Here is a 16,217-nt window from a genome sequence, read left to right as displayed (position 1 = left end):
CTTATCAAATCTAATTTTATTTGTCACATGCGCCAACTACAAGTGTAGACCTTACAGTGAAATGGTTACCTACAAGCCCTTAACCAACAATGCAGTTTTAAGAAAAAAAAGTAACAAGTAATTAAAGAGCAGCAGTAAAATAACAATAGCGAGGCTATATACAGGGGGTACCGGTACAGAGTCAATGTGGAGGCTATATACAGGGGGTACCGGTACAGAGTCAATGTGGAGGCTATATACAGGGGGTACCGGTACAGAGTCAATGTGGAGGCTATATACAGGGGGTACCGGTACAGAGTCAATGTGGAGGTTATATACAGGGGGTACCGGTACAGAGTCAATGTGGAGGCTATATACAGGGGGTACCGGTGTGGAGGCAATATACAGGGGGTACCGGTACAGAGTCAATGTGGAGGCTATATATAGGGGATACCGGTACAGAGTCAATGTGGAGGCTATATACAGGGGGTACCGGTACAGAGTCAATGTGGAGGCTATATACAGGGGGTACCGGTACAGAGTCAATGTGCGGGGGTACCGGTTAGTCAAGTTAATATGTACATGCAGGTAGAGTTATTAAAGTGACTATGCATAGATAATAACAGAGAGTAGCAGCAGCTTAAAATGGGGGGGGGGGGGGAAATGCAAATAGTCTGGGTAGCCATTTGATTAGATGTTCAGGAGTCTTATGGCTTGGGGGTAGAAGCTGTTTAGAAGCCTCTTGGACCTAGACTTGGCGCTCCAGTACCACTTGCCGTGCGGTAGCAGAGAGAACAATCTAAGACTAGGGTGGCTGGAGTCTTGGACAATTTTTAGGGCTGACACCGCCTGGTATAGAGGTCCTGGATGGCAGGAAGCTTGGCCCCAGTGATGTACTGAGCCGTACGCACTACCCTCTGTAGTGCCTTGTGGTCGGAGGCCGAGCAATTGCCATACCAGGCAGTGATACAACCAGTCAGGATCTTCTCGATGGTGCAGCTGTAGAACCTTTTGGGGATCTGAGGACCCATGCCAAATCTTTTTAGTCTCCTGAGGGGGAATAGGTTTTGACGTGCCCGCTTCACGACTGTCATGGTGTGCTTGGACCATGTTAGTTTGTTGGTGATGTGGACACCAGGGAACTTGAAGCTCTCAACCTGCTCCACTACAGCCCTGCTCGGTCCTCCTTTTCCTGTAGTCCACAATCATCTCCTTTGTCTTGATCACGTTGAGGGAGAGGTTGTTGTCCTGGCACCACACGGCCAGGTCTCTGACCTCCTTCCTATAGGCTGTCTCATCATTGATCAGGCCTACCACTGTTGTGTTATCGGCAAATGATGGTGTTGGAGTCGTGCCTGGCCGTGCAGTCATGAGTGAACAGGGAGTACAGGAGGGGACTGAGCACGCAGCCCTGAGAGACCCCCGTGTTGAGGATCAGTGTGGCGGATGTGATGCTAGTCCTTTTGATGCTAGTCCATATGATGCTAGTCCATATGATGCTAGTCCTTATGATGCTAATCCTTATGATGCTAGTCCATATGATGCTAGTCCTTTGGTTAGAAGAACAGAGAATAAACTGGTATCAGTGAATCTACAACAGAAGATACATGGAACTAATGGTCATTGAACTGGTGGTCATGGAACTAGTGGTCATGGAACTAGTGGGCATGGAACTAATGGTCATGGAACTAGTGGTCATGGAACTAGTGGTCATGGAACTAATGGTCATGGAACTAGTGGTCATGGAACTAATGGTCATGGAACTAGTGGTCATGGAACTAGTGGTCACATGGAACTAGTGGTCATGGAACTAGTGGTCATTGAACTAGTGGTCACGGAACTAGTGGTCACGGAACTAATGGTCACGGAACTAGTGGTCACGGAACTAGTGGTCACGGAACTAGTGGTCATTGAACTAGTGGTCATGGAACTAATGGTCATGGAACTAATGGTCATGGAACTAGTGGTCATGGAACTAGTGGTCATGGAACTAGTGGTCATGGAACTAATGGTCATGGAACTAATGGTCATGGAACTAGTGGTCATGGAACTAGTGGTCATGGAACTAGTGGTCATGGAACTAATGGTCATGGAACTAGTGGTCATTGAGACCGTGAGAAACGTCATGACTTTCCTTGGTTAATGAAAGTCAAACCACAACTTCTAAAAAGTAAAGGCTTACTGGTCAGAAATGGCTCCTTGATTTGGATTGGTTAAATCATTCACAAATGTGTTTAATGATGGACAAAATGAAAAGTGGAAGATTCATTATAAATGGTCTATTTTGTTGATAACTTTTGTGTGCATCAAAATACATTAAATCTTCTATTTGTCCTTGAACCAGCAGAAAGTTTTTGGTCTTCTCTGGTATCGTTGGCATATTTTCCAGCCTGCTCCCCCTCTCATTCCTAGAAGGGCTGACATAATGAGTCAGATGTTATTTTAGAACGACATGTTCTTTCAGAGACTCAACATGTCAGGGCATGTTATTAAGCCTTATAACCTCCAATAAGTGTTATTAATCCTTTAGAACTTCTAATTAGTACAAATGGAATGACAAAGGCCATTAACACACATTTGGATTTAGCCATAATGTCTTAAAGAATTAAGTCATTAAAGTTTACGATTAAAGTCAAGTTATCCACTTGCTACAACGAATGGGATGATTATAGAATTTGTAAAGTAATTGATATTGTGATTAGATTTACTTGATGGGTCTCTGGTGACTGGAAATAATTCTATAATACTAAATCTTACATGATGCCGTCTCATCAGTCTCACAAGTCTCTCACCGGCTTCATTGACTTTGCCAATGAGGAGGATAGGATAACGTTGAAGAGTTATAAATAGCCACGTAACCATTCAGTTCCAGTTTATACTGAAAGGGGAAGCCGTCTCTCAAATGGCATCCTATTCCCTTTATATTAGGGGACTACCTCCCCATGGGGCTCTTGTCAAAGGTAGTGCACTATATAGGGAGTAGGGTGGCATTTGGGACGAGCCCCCGGGGACTGAAGTTCTGTGCTACCACAGATATGTCCTTGTTATTTGGCTCATGTGTTTTTGTTGGCCTCTGGTGGTTGGGTGTGTACACACTACACTGAGCCACAATGGCAAGCCTGTGAACCTAGAGAGGCTGAGCAGACAGCAGAACACTGAGGCCACTCTCTGAGACCAGGGAACTGCCTGTACCTTGTAGCACAGTCCCCACCTACCTAGATTTTTCTCGTCAACACCACCTCCCATCGCAGGTTCGTATTCACTCGACGCCAAACATAAGAAAACAGACTGAAACAGGGAAGGAATAACTGAACTTGTCCAGTAAGAAACGCTTGTTTTGGTTTTCTGTTGCAAAACGTTTTGCTACAGCGTGCACTAATGAATAGGACCCAAGTCTTATTCCAGTCCTGTATGATATCATGTTGACTAACTTGTAAAGGGCAAGCCCATGTGTAACTCTGTGTTGTTGTATGTGTCAAACTGCTTTGCTTTATCTTGGCCAGGTCGCAGTTGTAAATGAGAACTTGTTCTCAACTAGCCTACCTGGTTAAATAAAGGTGAAATAAATAAAAAGTTGTATGTAGTCCTGTTTCTCAGGACTGTCCCAGCAGCAATCAGAATGTTCAACAAACAAATGTGATTTAGTCCTTTTTCCACGAAACAATCTGTAATTAGAAAGTATTTGAGATATGCATTACTTTTCACTTCAGCAACCTTTGACATAAATAGGTTGTGAGCAGCACTATGAAAACAGAGCCCTACCTAACCTCCATTCATACAGCTGTTAATGGGCCTGTCAATGCTCTGTGGCAGGTTCAGGTAACTTCCCCAAGCTTCCTAAATAAGACAAAAACTATCAATAAAATACAATTTATTGAAGATCACAGTATGAAAAAAAAAATCATTCAATAATGCAAAAGTATCTTCAGCATTTGGAAATTGTTAAGAGCAAGTTGTCCTCTCTTTTATCGTTCCCGGCAAAAATACTGAAATATAAGACAGCATCTTGAGTAATGCAAAACCAATTTAAATACTAGGCTTGCTGAGCTTCCACATCTTCCAATACAGTATACATTCCACTTCTTTAGCAGTGTATTATCATCATTATCTTATAAAACATGATCATTAGTGTTCCCTGCCAGAACTATCTCCCTTTATCTCACTGTTTGGCCAGTTCCCCTTTCACTCAACAATCACATTCCAACTATAGAATTCTAGTTCTATGATTCCAACCTCTAGTTCTATGATTCCAACCTGGCCCTTCCCTCAAACAATCCTAGGGAACCAGTGAGTTGTCGAGCAACCAATGAGAGCAGCAGCTTCTATGGATTGGCACTCCGGTGGGCCTATCATGGCCTCTGGACCAGCTTGCTCTTGCCCTCCTCCTGCTCTGCCAGCTTGAAGTGGGTGTAGGAGAGGATGCCAGCGAGGGTACAGAGGATGCCCAAGCCCTGGTTTAGAGACAGGGGGTCCTGGAAGAGAACATAGCCCCCCAACAGGGTGATGCAGAACTTGAAGTGGCCAAACATGTTGTAGCTGTAGGAGTTCACGGTTAAGGTCAAGTTAAAAAAGAAGGCGCACACAGTGAATTTGAAATTTATCACATACACACCTTTGTAATATTGACCCCAGAGTTATACTAGTTGTCATGGTGATTCCTCACATCATATCTCCTCGCCTCCTTATCAACAATATTGGAGGAGAAGGTCAAAGGTCCCTCCACTCTGACCTTATTCTTCAATGAGTTTTGAGAAGGAGAGATGATGTGAGGAATCGAGGACAGATGAATTGACATTTTTGAGACAGTCCTGTGGTTGACCCTTGACCTCCAGCCAGAACAAAAGGATACGTGACAGCAGAGGTGTTCCCTATGATCCAGTAGATTGACAGGTTGACTAGGAAGGCTATGAGGCCAGATAGCATCACCATGGCCTGGAGGAGAGATACAACAACATGTTAGCATCACCATGGCCTGGAGGAAAGAGATACAACAACATGTTAGCATCACCATGGTCTGGAGTAGAGATACAACAACATGTTAGCATCATCCTGGCCTGGAGGAGAGATACAACAACATGTTAGCATCACCATGGCCTGGAGGAGAGATACAACAACATGTTAGCATCACCATGGCCTGGAGGAGAGATACAACAACATGTTAGCATCACCATGGTCTGAAGGTAGAGATACAACATGTTAGCATCACCATGGCCTGGAGGAGAGATACAACAACATGTTAGCATCACCATGGTCTGGAGGAGAGATACAACAACATGTTAGCATCACCATGGCCTGGAGGAGAGATACAACAACATGTTAGCATCACCATGGTCTGGAGGAGAGATACAACAACATGTTAGCATCACCATGGCCTGGAGGAGAGATACAACATGTTAGCATCACCATGGCCTGGAGGAGAGATACAACAACATGTTAGCATCATCATGGCCTGGAGGAGAGATACAACAACATGTTAGCATCACCATGGCCTGGAGGAGAGATACAACAACATGTTAGCATCACCATGGTCTGGAGGAGAGATACAACAACATGTTAGCATCACCATGGCCTGGAGGAGAGATACAACAACATGTTAGCATCACCATGGTCTGAAGGTAGAGATACAACATGTTAGCATCACCATGGCCTGGAGGAGAGATACAACAACATGTTAGCATCACCATGGCCTGGAGGAGAGATACAACAACATGTTAGCATCATCCTGGCCTGGAGGAGAGATACAACAACATGTTAGCATCATCCTGGCCTGGAGGAGAGATACAACAACATGTTAGCATCACCATGGTCTGGAGGAGAGATACAACAACATGTTAGCATCACCATGGCCTGGAGGAGAGATACAACAACATGTTAGCATCATCCTGGCCTGGAGGAGAGATACAACAACATGTTAGCATCATCCTGGCCTGGAGGAGAGATACAACAACATGTTAGCATCACCATGGTCTGGAGGAGAGATACAACAACATGTTAGCATCATCCTGGCCTGGAGGAGAGATACAACAACATGTTAGCATCACCATGGCCTGGAGGAGAGATCCAACAACATGTTAGCATCACCATGGTCTGGAGGAGAGATACAACAACATGTTAGCATCATCCTGGCCTGGAGGAGAGATACAACAACATGTTAGCATCACCATGGTCTGGAGGAGAGATACAACAACATGTTAGCATCACCATGGTCTGAAGGTAGAGATACAACATGTTAGCATCACCATGGTCTGAAGGTAGAGATACAACATGTTAGCATCACCATGGCCTGGAGGAGAGATCCAACAACATGTTAGCATCACCATGGCCTGGAGGAGAGATACAACATGTTAGCATCACCATGGCCTGGAGGAGAGATACAACAACATGTTAGCATCATCCTGGCCTGGAGGAGAGATACAACAACATGTTAGCATCATCCTGGCCTGGAGGAGAGATACAACAACATGTTAGCATCACCATGGTCTGGAGGAGAGATACAACAACATGTTAGCATCACCATGGCCTGGAGGAGAGATACAACAACATGTTAGCATCACCATGGTCTGGAGGAGAGATACAACAACATGTTAGCATCACCATGGTCTGAAGGAGAGATACAACAACATGTTAGCATCACCATGACCTGGAGGAGAGATACAACAACATGTTAGCATCACCATGGTCTGAAGGTAGAGATACAACATGTTAGCATCACCATGGTCTGGAGGAGAGATACAACAACATGTTAGCATCACCATGGTCTGAAGGTAGAGATACAACATGTTAGCATCACCATGGTCTGGAGGAGAGATACAACAACATGTTAGCATCATCCTGGCCTGGAGGAGAGATACAACAACATGTTAGCATCACCATGGTCTGGAGTAGAGATACAACAACATGTTAGCATCACCATGGTCTGAAGGTAGAGATACAACATGTTAGCATCACCATGGTCTGGAGGAGAGATACAACAACATGTTAGCATCACCATGGCCTGGAGGAGAGATACAACAACATGTTAGCATCATCCTGGCCTGGAGGAGAGATCCAACAACATGTTAGCATCACCATGGTCTGGAGGAGAGATACAACAACATGTTAGCATCACCATGGCCTGGAGGAGAGATACAACAACATGTTAGCATCACCATGGTCTGGAGGAGAGATACAACAACATGTTAGCATCACCATGGTCTGGAGGAGAGATACAACAACATGTTAGCATCACTATGGCCTGGAGGAGAGATACAACATGTTAGCATCATCCTGGCCTGGAGGAGAGATACAACAACATGTTAGCATCACCATGGTCTGAAGGTAGAGATACAACAACATGTTAGCATCACCATGGCCTGGAGGAGAGATACAACATGTTAGCATCATCATGGCCTGGAGGAGAGATACAACAACATGTTAGCATCACCATGGTCTGAAGGTAGAGATACAACATGTTAGCATCACCATGGCCTGGAGGAGAGATACAACAACATGTTAGCATCATCATGGCCTGGAGGAGAGATACAACAACATGTTAGCATCACCATGGCCTGGAGGAGAGATACAACAACATGTTAGCATCACCATGGTCTGGAGGAGAGATACAACAACATGTTAGCATCACCATGGCCTGGAGGAGAGATACAACAACATGTTAGCATCACCATGGTCTGGAGGAGAGATACAACAACATGTTAGCATCACCATGGCCTGGAGGAGAGATACAACATGTTAGCATCACCATGGCCTGGAGGAGAGATACAACAACATGTTAGCATCATCATGGCCTGGAGGAGAGATACAACAACATGTTAGCATCACCATGGCCTGGAGGAGAGATACAACAACATGTTAGCATCACCATGGTCTGGAGGAGAGATACAACAACATGTTAGCATCACCATGGCCTGGAGGAGAGATACAACAACATGTTAGCATCACCATGGTCTGGAGGAGAGATACAACAACATGTTAGCATCACCATGGTCTGAAGGTAGAGATACAACATGTTAGCATCACCATGGCCTGGAGTAGAGATACAACAACATGTTAGCATCACCATGGTCTGAAGGTAGAGATACAACATGTTAGCATCACCATGGCCTGGAGGAGAGATACAACAACATGTTAGCATCATCCTGGCCTGGAGGAGAGATACAACAACATGTTAGCATCACCATGGCCTGGAGGAGAGATACAACAACATGTTAGCATCACCATGGTCTGGAGGAGAGATACAACAACATGTTAGCATCACCATGGCCTGGAGGAGAGATACAACAACATGTTAGCATCACCATGGCCTGGAGGAGAGATACAACAACATGTTAGCATCACCATGGTCTGGAGGAGAGATACAACAACATGTTAGCATCATCCTGGCCTGGAGGAGAGATACAACAACATGTTAGCATCACCATGGTCTGGAGGAGAGATACAACAACATGTTAGCATCACCATGGCCTGGAGGAGAGATACAACAACATGTTAGCATCATCATGGCCTGGAGGAGAGATACAACAACATGTTAGCATCACCATGGTCTGAAGGTAAGAGATACAACATGTTAGCATCACCATGGTCTGAAGGTAGAGATACAACATGTTAGCATCACCATGGTCTGAAGGTAGAGATACAACATGTTAGCATCACCATGGTCTGAAGGAAAGAGATACAACATGTTAGCATCACCATGGTCTGAAGGTAGAGATACAACATGTTAGCATCACCATGGTCTGAAGGTAAGAGATACAACATGTTAGCATCACCATGGTCTGAAGGTAAGAGATACAGATAACAACAGCACCCTAGCATGTTAGCAGCATTAGCAACATCAGTATTTTACCACTGTTTGTTATAACTAGTCTAACTCCAGGGGGTGGAAGTGGAGGGTTGTAGACCTTAGGGGTCAGAACAACGGTGTTGAAGTGAGCTCCTTTGACCTAGTGGCAGGTTTGGTTGCTGGGCAGACTACTGGCCACACACAGCTGAACATGCTTTGACATGTCCGTAGAGAACTAGTGCTTGTGTGCCTTCAGTGACTCATCTCATATGAGTAATCTCTCACTCATTCTGAAGATAAACTGAAAGTATCAAACACCTCTCTCTCTCTCAAAATAATTTACATTAACAAAATAAACTATTTGAATATTTAGGCCAAGCCAGGAATTCCCCCAAAGTCTCCCCCCCTTCTAACCTTGCATGCAAAAGAGCTGACCGTTTCTCTGGCCCATCTGCTTAGGCCTGGTCTTAAAGTATCTTACCCCAGTCATGCAGTATGAGTCAGGTAGTGGGATTACAACTTCACCATCCCTCAACCAACCAAGGCCACGGCATTCATCATGTTCTGAACAGACTCACAATGCTGAGTTCTTCCAAGTATGTTTCCCTGTGTGTCTCAGAGAGAGAGAGAGGAAACTGTAGAATAACTCTCAGTGACAGAGTTAATGCTGAGTTCTTCCAAGTATGTTTCCCTGTGTGTCTCAGAGAGAGAGAGGAAACTGTAGAATAACTCTCAGTGACAGAGTTAATGCTGAGTTCTTCCAAGTATGTTTCCCTGTGTGTTTCAGAGAGAGAGGAAACTGTAGAATAACTCAGTGACAGAGTCAATGCTGAGATCTGATTAGGTGTACTATCCATTAGCTAACTGATCGGTGGTCTCTCTTTCCCTCCCCCACTCTCTGTCTCTTACCAGTGCTGGGAAGGACCAGGGTCCGAAGATGCCCCCCTCCCCAGAGAGAGGTTCGAAGAAGGGCACGAGGGAGAGGAGGAAGGCAGAGGACATGGGGGCCTGGTAGTAGAGTAGCTGCATGGAGTTTACCTGGAGCTCATGCTGTTTCACACCTACCCACTGAGATAGAGGGAGGTGGGGGGAGAGAGGGAGGAAGGTGGGGGGAGAGAGGGAGGGAGGTGGGGGGAGGTAGGGGGAGAGAGATGGAGGGAGGGAGGGAGGTGGGGAGAGAGAGGGAGGGAGGTGGGGGGGAGGTAGGGGGAGAGAGATGGAGGGAGGGAGGGAGGTGGGGAGAGAGAGAGAGAGAGATGTATAATCAATCAATGAGGCCTGAGATAGTAGTACAATACACCTTGATAATAAGAGGTATGGCTGCATCCCAACTAGCACCCTATTTCTTTCAAGTGCTCTACTTTTGACCAGGACTCATAGGGAATAGGGTGCCATTTGGAAGAGAGCCGGTTCACCCATAGACTGTCGTGTTCACCAGGTCCAAGTGCACTTCAAAGCATCACTACTTACCACCTGATAGAGGGAGGTGACGAACACTCCTAGTGTGGCAAAGACCATCCCCAGGAGGTTGAATCTCACATCATAGTAGGAGTTGAGGATCACACCTAACGTTATGGGTACCTAGTAGACAGACACACAGGAAGTCACATCACCTAACATTATGGGTACCTAGTAGACAGACACACAGGAAGTCACATCACCTAACATTATGGGTACCTAGTAGACAGACACACAGGAAGTCACATCACCTAACATTATGGACAACTAGTAGACAGACACACAGGAAGTCACATCACCTAACATTATGGGTACCTAGTAGACAGACACACAGGAAGTCACATCACCTAACGTTATGGACACCTAGTAGACAGACACACAGGAAGTCACATCACCTAACGTTATGGGTACCTAGTAGACAGACACACAGGAAGTCACATCACCTAACATTATGGGTACCTAGTAGACAGACACACAGGAAGTCACATCACCTAACATTATGGGTACCTAGTAGACAGACACACAGGAAGTCACATCACCTAACATTATGGACAACTAGTAGACAGACACACAGGAAGTCACATCACCTAACATTATGGACAACTAGTAGACAGACACACAGGAAGTCACATCACCTAACATTATGGGTACCTAGTAGACAGACACACAGGAAGTCACATCACCTAACATTATGGGTACCTAGTAGACAGACACACAGGAAGTCACATCACCTAACATTATGGACAACTAGTAGACAGACACACAGGAAGTCACATCACCTAACGTTATGGGTACCTAGTAGACAGACACACAGGAAGTCACATCACCTAACATTATGGACAACTAGTAGACAGACACACAGGAAGTCACATCACCTAACATTATGGGTACCTAGTAGACAGACACACATCACCTAACGTTATGGACACCTAGTAGACAGACACACAGGAAGTCACATCACCTAACATTATGGACACCTAGTAGACAGACACACAGGAAGTCACATCACCTAACATTATGGACACCTAGTAGACAGACACACATCACCTAACGTTATGGACACCTAGTAGACAGACACACAGGAAGTCACATCACCTAACATTATGGACACCTAGTAGACAGACACACAGGAAGTCACATCACCTAACGTTATGGACACCTAGTAGACAGACACACATCACCTAACATTATGGACACCTAGTAGACAGACACACATCACCTAACGTTATGGACACCTAGTAGACAGACATACAGGAACACACATCACCTAACATTATGGACACCTAGTAGACAGACACACATCACCTAACGTTATGGACACCTAGTAGACAGACATACAGGAACACACATCACCTAACATTATGGGTACCTAGTAGACAGACACACATCACCTAACATTATGGACACCTAAACTCAGCAAAAAAAGAAACGTCCTTTCACTGTCAACTGCGTTTATTTTCAGCAAACTTAACATGTGTAAATATTTGTATGAACCTAACAAGATTCAACAACAGACATAAACTGAACACGTTCCACAGACATGTGACTAACAGAAATGGAATAATGTGTCCCTGAACAAAGGGGGGGTCAAAATTAAAAGTAACAGTCCGTATCTGGTGTGGCCACCAGCTGCATTAAGTACTGCAGTGCATCTCCTCCTCATGGACTGCACCAGATTTGCCAGTTCTTGCTGTGAGATGTTACCCCACTCTTCCACCAAGACACCTGCAAGTTCCCGGACATTTCTGGAGGGAATGGCCCTAGCCCTCACCCTCCGATCCAACAGGTTCCAAACGTGCTCATTGGGATTGAGATCCGGGCTCTTCGCTGGCCATGGCAGAACACTGACATTCCTGTCTTGCAGGAAGTCATGCACAGAACGAGCAGTATGGCTGGTGGCATTGTCATGCTGGGGGGTCATGTCAGGATGAGCCTGCAGGAAGGGTACCACATGAGGGAGGAGGAAGTCTTCCCTGTAACGCACAGCGTTGAGATTCCCTGCAATGATAAGAAGCTCAGTCCGATGATGCTGTGACACACCGCCCCAGACCATGACGGACCCTCCACCTCCAAATCGATCCCGCTCCAGAGTACAGGCCTCGGTGTAACTCTCATTGCTTTGACGATAAATGCGAATCCGACCATCACCCCTGGTGAGACAAAACCACGACTCGTCAGTGAAGAGGTGGGTTTGTATGAACCCAGCGACGGTGGGTTCCAAAGTGATCCATTTTTCATTTGGAAGAGTCAGCTTTTTAAACCAACATGGCTCAGTTTAAATTGTTTTTACATTGTAGTAAAACAAAATCTCATTTGATATGCGTTTTGACATAAAATTACTACATTCTGTAGCAATGAATGTTTTTCGTGCCCATAGGCAACGTTGTTGCCGGTGATGTCTGGTGAGGACCTGCCTTACAACAGGCCTACAAGCCCTCAGTCCAGCCTTTCTCAGCCTATTGTGGACAGTCTGAGCACTGATGGAGGGATTGTGCGTTCCTGGTGTAACTCGAGCAGATGTTGTTGCCATCATGTACCTGTCCCGCAGGTGTGATGTTCGGATGTACCGATCCTGTGCAGGTGTTGTTACACGTGGTCTGCCACTGCGAGGACGATCAGCTGTCCGTCCTGTCTCCCTGTAGCGCTGTCTTAGGCGTCTCACAGTACGGACATTGCAATTTATTTCCTTGGCCACATCTGCAGTCCTCATGCCTCCTTGCAGCATGCCTAAGGCATGTTCACGCAGATGAGCAGGGACCCTGGGCATCTTTCTTTCTGTGTTTTTCAGTGAGATGCAGTGCCTTAGACTGCTGCACCACTCAGGAGCCCTGGTTCAAAGGGGTACTTCAGGATGTTGTCAACGATGCCCTTTATCTACTTCCCCAGAGTCAGATGAACTAGTGGAAACCATTTCTATGTCTTAATGCGCGCAGTTTGAAGGAAGTTTCTAACTAGCATTAGCGTAATGACTAGAAGTCTATGGATATCTGCTAGCATGCTAGTAGGTGTAATGACTAGAAGTCTATGGATATCTGCTAGCATGCTAGTAGGTGTAATGACTAGAAGTCTATGGATATCTGCTAGCATGCTAGTAGGTGTAATGACTAGAAGTCTATGGATATCTGCTAGCATGCTAGTAGGCATAATGACTAGAAGTCTATGGATATCTGCTAGCATGCTAGTAGGCGTAATGACTAGAAGTCTATGGATATCTACTAGCATGCTAGTAGGTGTAATGACTAGAAGTCTATGGACATCTGCTAGCATCCTAGTAGGCGTAATGACTAGAAGTCTATGGACATCTGCTAGCATGCTAGTAGGTGTAATGACTAGAAGTCTATGGATATCTGCTAGCATGCTAGTAGGTGTAATGACTAGAAGTCTATGGATATCTGCTAGCATGTTAGTAGGTGTAATGACTAGAAGTCTATGGATATCTGCTAGCATGCTAGTAGGTGTAATGACTAGAAGTCTATGGATATCTGCTAGCATGCTAGTAGGTGTAATGACTAGAAGTCTATGGATATCTGCTAGCATGCTAGTAGGTGTAATGACTAGAAGTCTATGGATATCTGCTAGCATGCTAGTAGGTGTAATGACTAGAAGTCTATGGATATCTGCTAGCATGCTAGTAGGTGTAATGACTAGAAGTCTATGGATATCTGCTAGCATGCTAGTAGGTGTAATGACTAGAAGTCTATGGATATCTGCTAGCATGTTAGTAGGTGTAATGACTAGAAGTCTATGGATATCTGCTAGCATGCTAGTAGGTGTAATGACTAGAAGTCTATGGATATCTGCTAGCATGCTAGTAGGTGTAATGACTAGAAGTCTATGGATATCTGCTAGCATGCTAGTAGGTGTAATGACTAGAAGTCTATGGATATCTGCTAGCATGCTAGTAGGTGTAATGACTAGAAGTCTATGGATATCTGCTAGCATGCTAGTAGGCGTAATGACTAGAAGTCTATGGATATCTGCTAGCATGCTAGTAGGTGTAATGACTAGAAGTCTATGGATATCTGCTAGCATGCTAGTAGGTGTAATGACTAGAAGTCTATGGATATCTGCTAGCATGTTAGTAGGTGTAATGACTAGAAGTTTATGGATATCTGCTAGCATGCTAGTAGGCGTAATGACTAGAAGTCTATGGATATCTACTAGCATGCTAGTAGGTGTAATGACTAGAAGTCTATGGATATCTGCTAGCATGCTAGTAGGCGTAATGACTAGAAGTCTATGGATATCTGCTAGCATGCTAGTAGGTGTAATGACTAGAAGTCTATGGATATCTGCTAGCATGCTAGTAGGTGTAATGACTAGAAGTCTATGGATATCTGCTAGCATGCTAGTAGGCGTAATGACTAGAAGTCTATGGATATCTGCTAGCATGCTAGTAGGTGTAATGACTAGAAGTCTATGGATATCCGCTAGCATGCTAGTAGGTGTAATGACTAGAAGTCTATGGATATCTGCTTGTGAAAGTACCTCCAACGTCCTTCATACTGGACAGAGAGATTGTATGACTTTGCCAGCTAGTGACCACTCTGCAAAGCTGCCTCCAGTACATGAATCATCATGATTCAATGTAGAGCGTAATCACTGTACAGTTTTGTGGGAATGACATTGGAACTACGAAACATATTTTAATTTAGCTGTGATTATATTACCATTTTCTGGGTGGAGTTATAGGATTTATTATTTTCAAAGAATATTAACATTGCCAATTTCACATATAAATTACGTCAAATTTGGTTTATTCCAAGATGATAATGAATTCAATTTCCTGGTCAATAATTTAATTGTATTATTGAAATTCTTTATACACAAATGCAGATTTATGAAGTCTACTATACCACCTTGTTTATTTTTTGAAAGAGAGCTTGATCTTTTTTTGTTGTTGCAATCATTAAGATTAAAAATAAACATGCCCTGAAACTCACTACTACATTTGAAACATACATGATATGCATCATTTAATGTATATAAGACCTCTGTTTGTAAAAGTTAGTTTTTCTTAAAACTTGTGTGATTGTTTGTGTATCATTCAACTTCGGAATGTTTGTACAATTAGAAAAGTATTTTATATTAAAAATAAAAAGGTGTAATCTAAATGCCAATCTGCCATTCTGTATGAAATGCTAGATACATTGCAGCAGGCAGCAGCATTTGTACATTGCAAACCCCCCTACCTCCTACCTACCAAAGTCAACTTGATCTTGGTGGAGAATGTCTTCTTGTAGTACATTGTCTGTATGACAATGATCACAGGAGTTGTCATCACTTTGGCCAGCTGGTAAGTACCGATGGTGTTGTTTTGTAAAGACAGATTGGTGAAAGCCACGAAGCCACAGAAGCTTAGAGCGAGCCAGATAATTTTGGTGGGTTGGAGACTCTTTGGGGCAAATATGTCCATCTTCTGGCATACCCATAGTCCAAGCCATGTCACAACGAAATGGATCAGAGTTAGAGTCATGTTTGGGAAGCCATAGTGAACATAGATCCATTTGTTGATGAAAACGATGCATATCGATGATAGCAAGTTGGCCAATAATCCAATGACGAGGCGGCTGTTCGAGAAAAGGTCTGACAGTCGGTTAGCCATGGTCGTCTTGATAACTGTCCTGTAAAATCTACATACAGGTTTCAGTAGTACTGTATAGTATGAAGCTAGCTAGCTAATGTAAACCAGCAAAAATGTCTACCCTCTGCCACACATCAGGGAAAGTTGCGGGGGTCTCTCCAGGCTTCGACACTACCGACTGATCGGGCATACATCCCCTTCCGTAAACATTTACCGGTCCTATACAGTGGCATTACATTCTATAGTGTTCCGGTCCTGCATGTACAGTTGTACAACGCTTTCATACTTTTCATACCATCGCATGTGGCTCATACAGAAAAAGGAGCCTGGTTGCAACTTAACGGGAGTAGTGACGTCAGATGACGCGACCTTTACTTCCGTGTTCTGCAGAGAGAAGCAGCCACGTCAGAGTCCTAC

The 16,217-nt window shown here is 44.4% G+C and overlaps 1 protein-coding gene across 1 annotated transcript; it reads right to left on the bottom strand.

Moving 5' to 3' along the window:
• Window positions 1–3,833: 3,833 nt before the first annotated feature.
• Window positions 3,834–16,166, bottom strand: LOC115182956 (solute carrier family 35 member E3). The gene is made up of 5 exons (XM_029744313.1): window positions 15,420–16,166; window positions 10,229–10,339; window positions 9,668–9,826; window positions 4,829–4,911; window positions 3,834–4,515 (listed from the first exon to the last, which is right to left on the bottom strand). The coding sequence occupies exons 1-5, from the start codon at window positions 15,819–15,821 to the stop codon at window positions 4,329–4,331; spliced, it is 942 nt and encodes a 313-aa protein (XP_029600173.1). The 5' UTR covers window positions 15,822–16,166; the 3' UTR covers window positions 3,834–4,328.
• Between the last annotated feature and the right edge of the window lie 51 nt (window positions 16,167–16,217).

Source organism: Salmo trutta, unplaced genomic scaffold (genome assembly GCF_901001165.1).
Source record: "Salmo trutta unplaced genomic scaffold, fSalTru1.1, whole genome shotgun sequence".
In the NCBI taxonomy this organism is placed as follows: domain Eukaryota; kingdom Metazoa; phylum Chordata; class Actinopteri; order Salmoniformes; family Salmonidae; genus Salmo; species Salmo trutta.
This window is presented reverse-complemented; position numbering and strand designations above follow the sequence as displayed.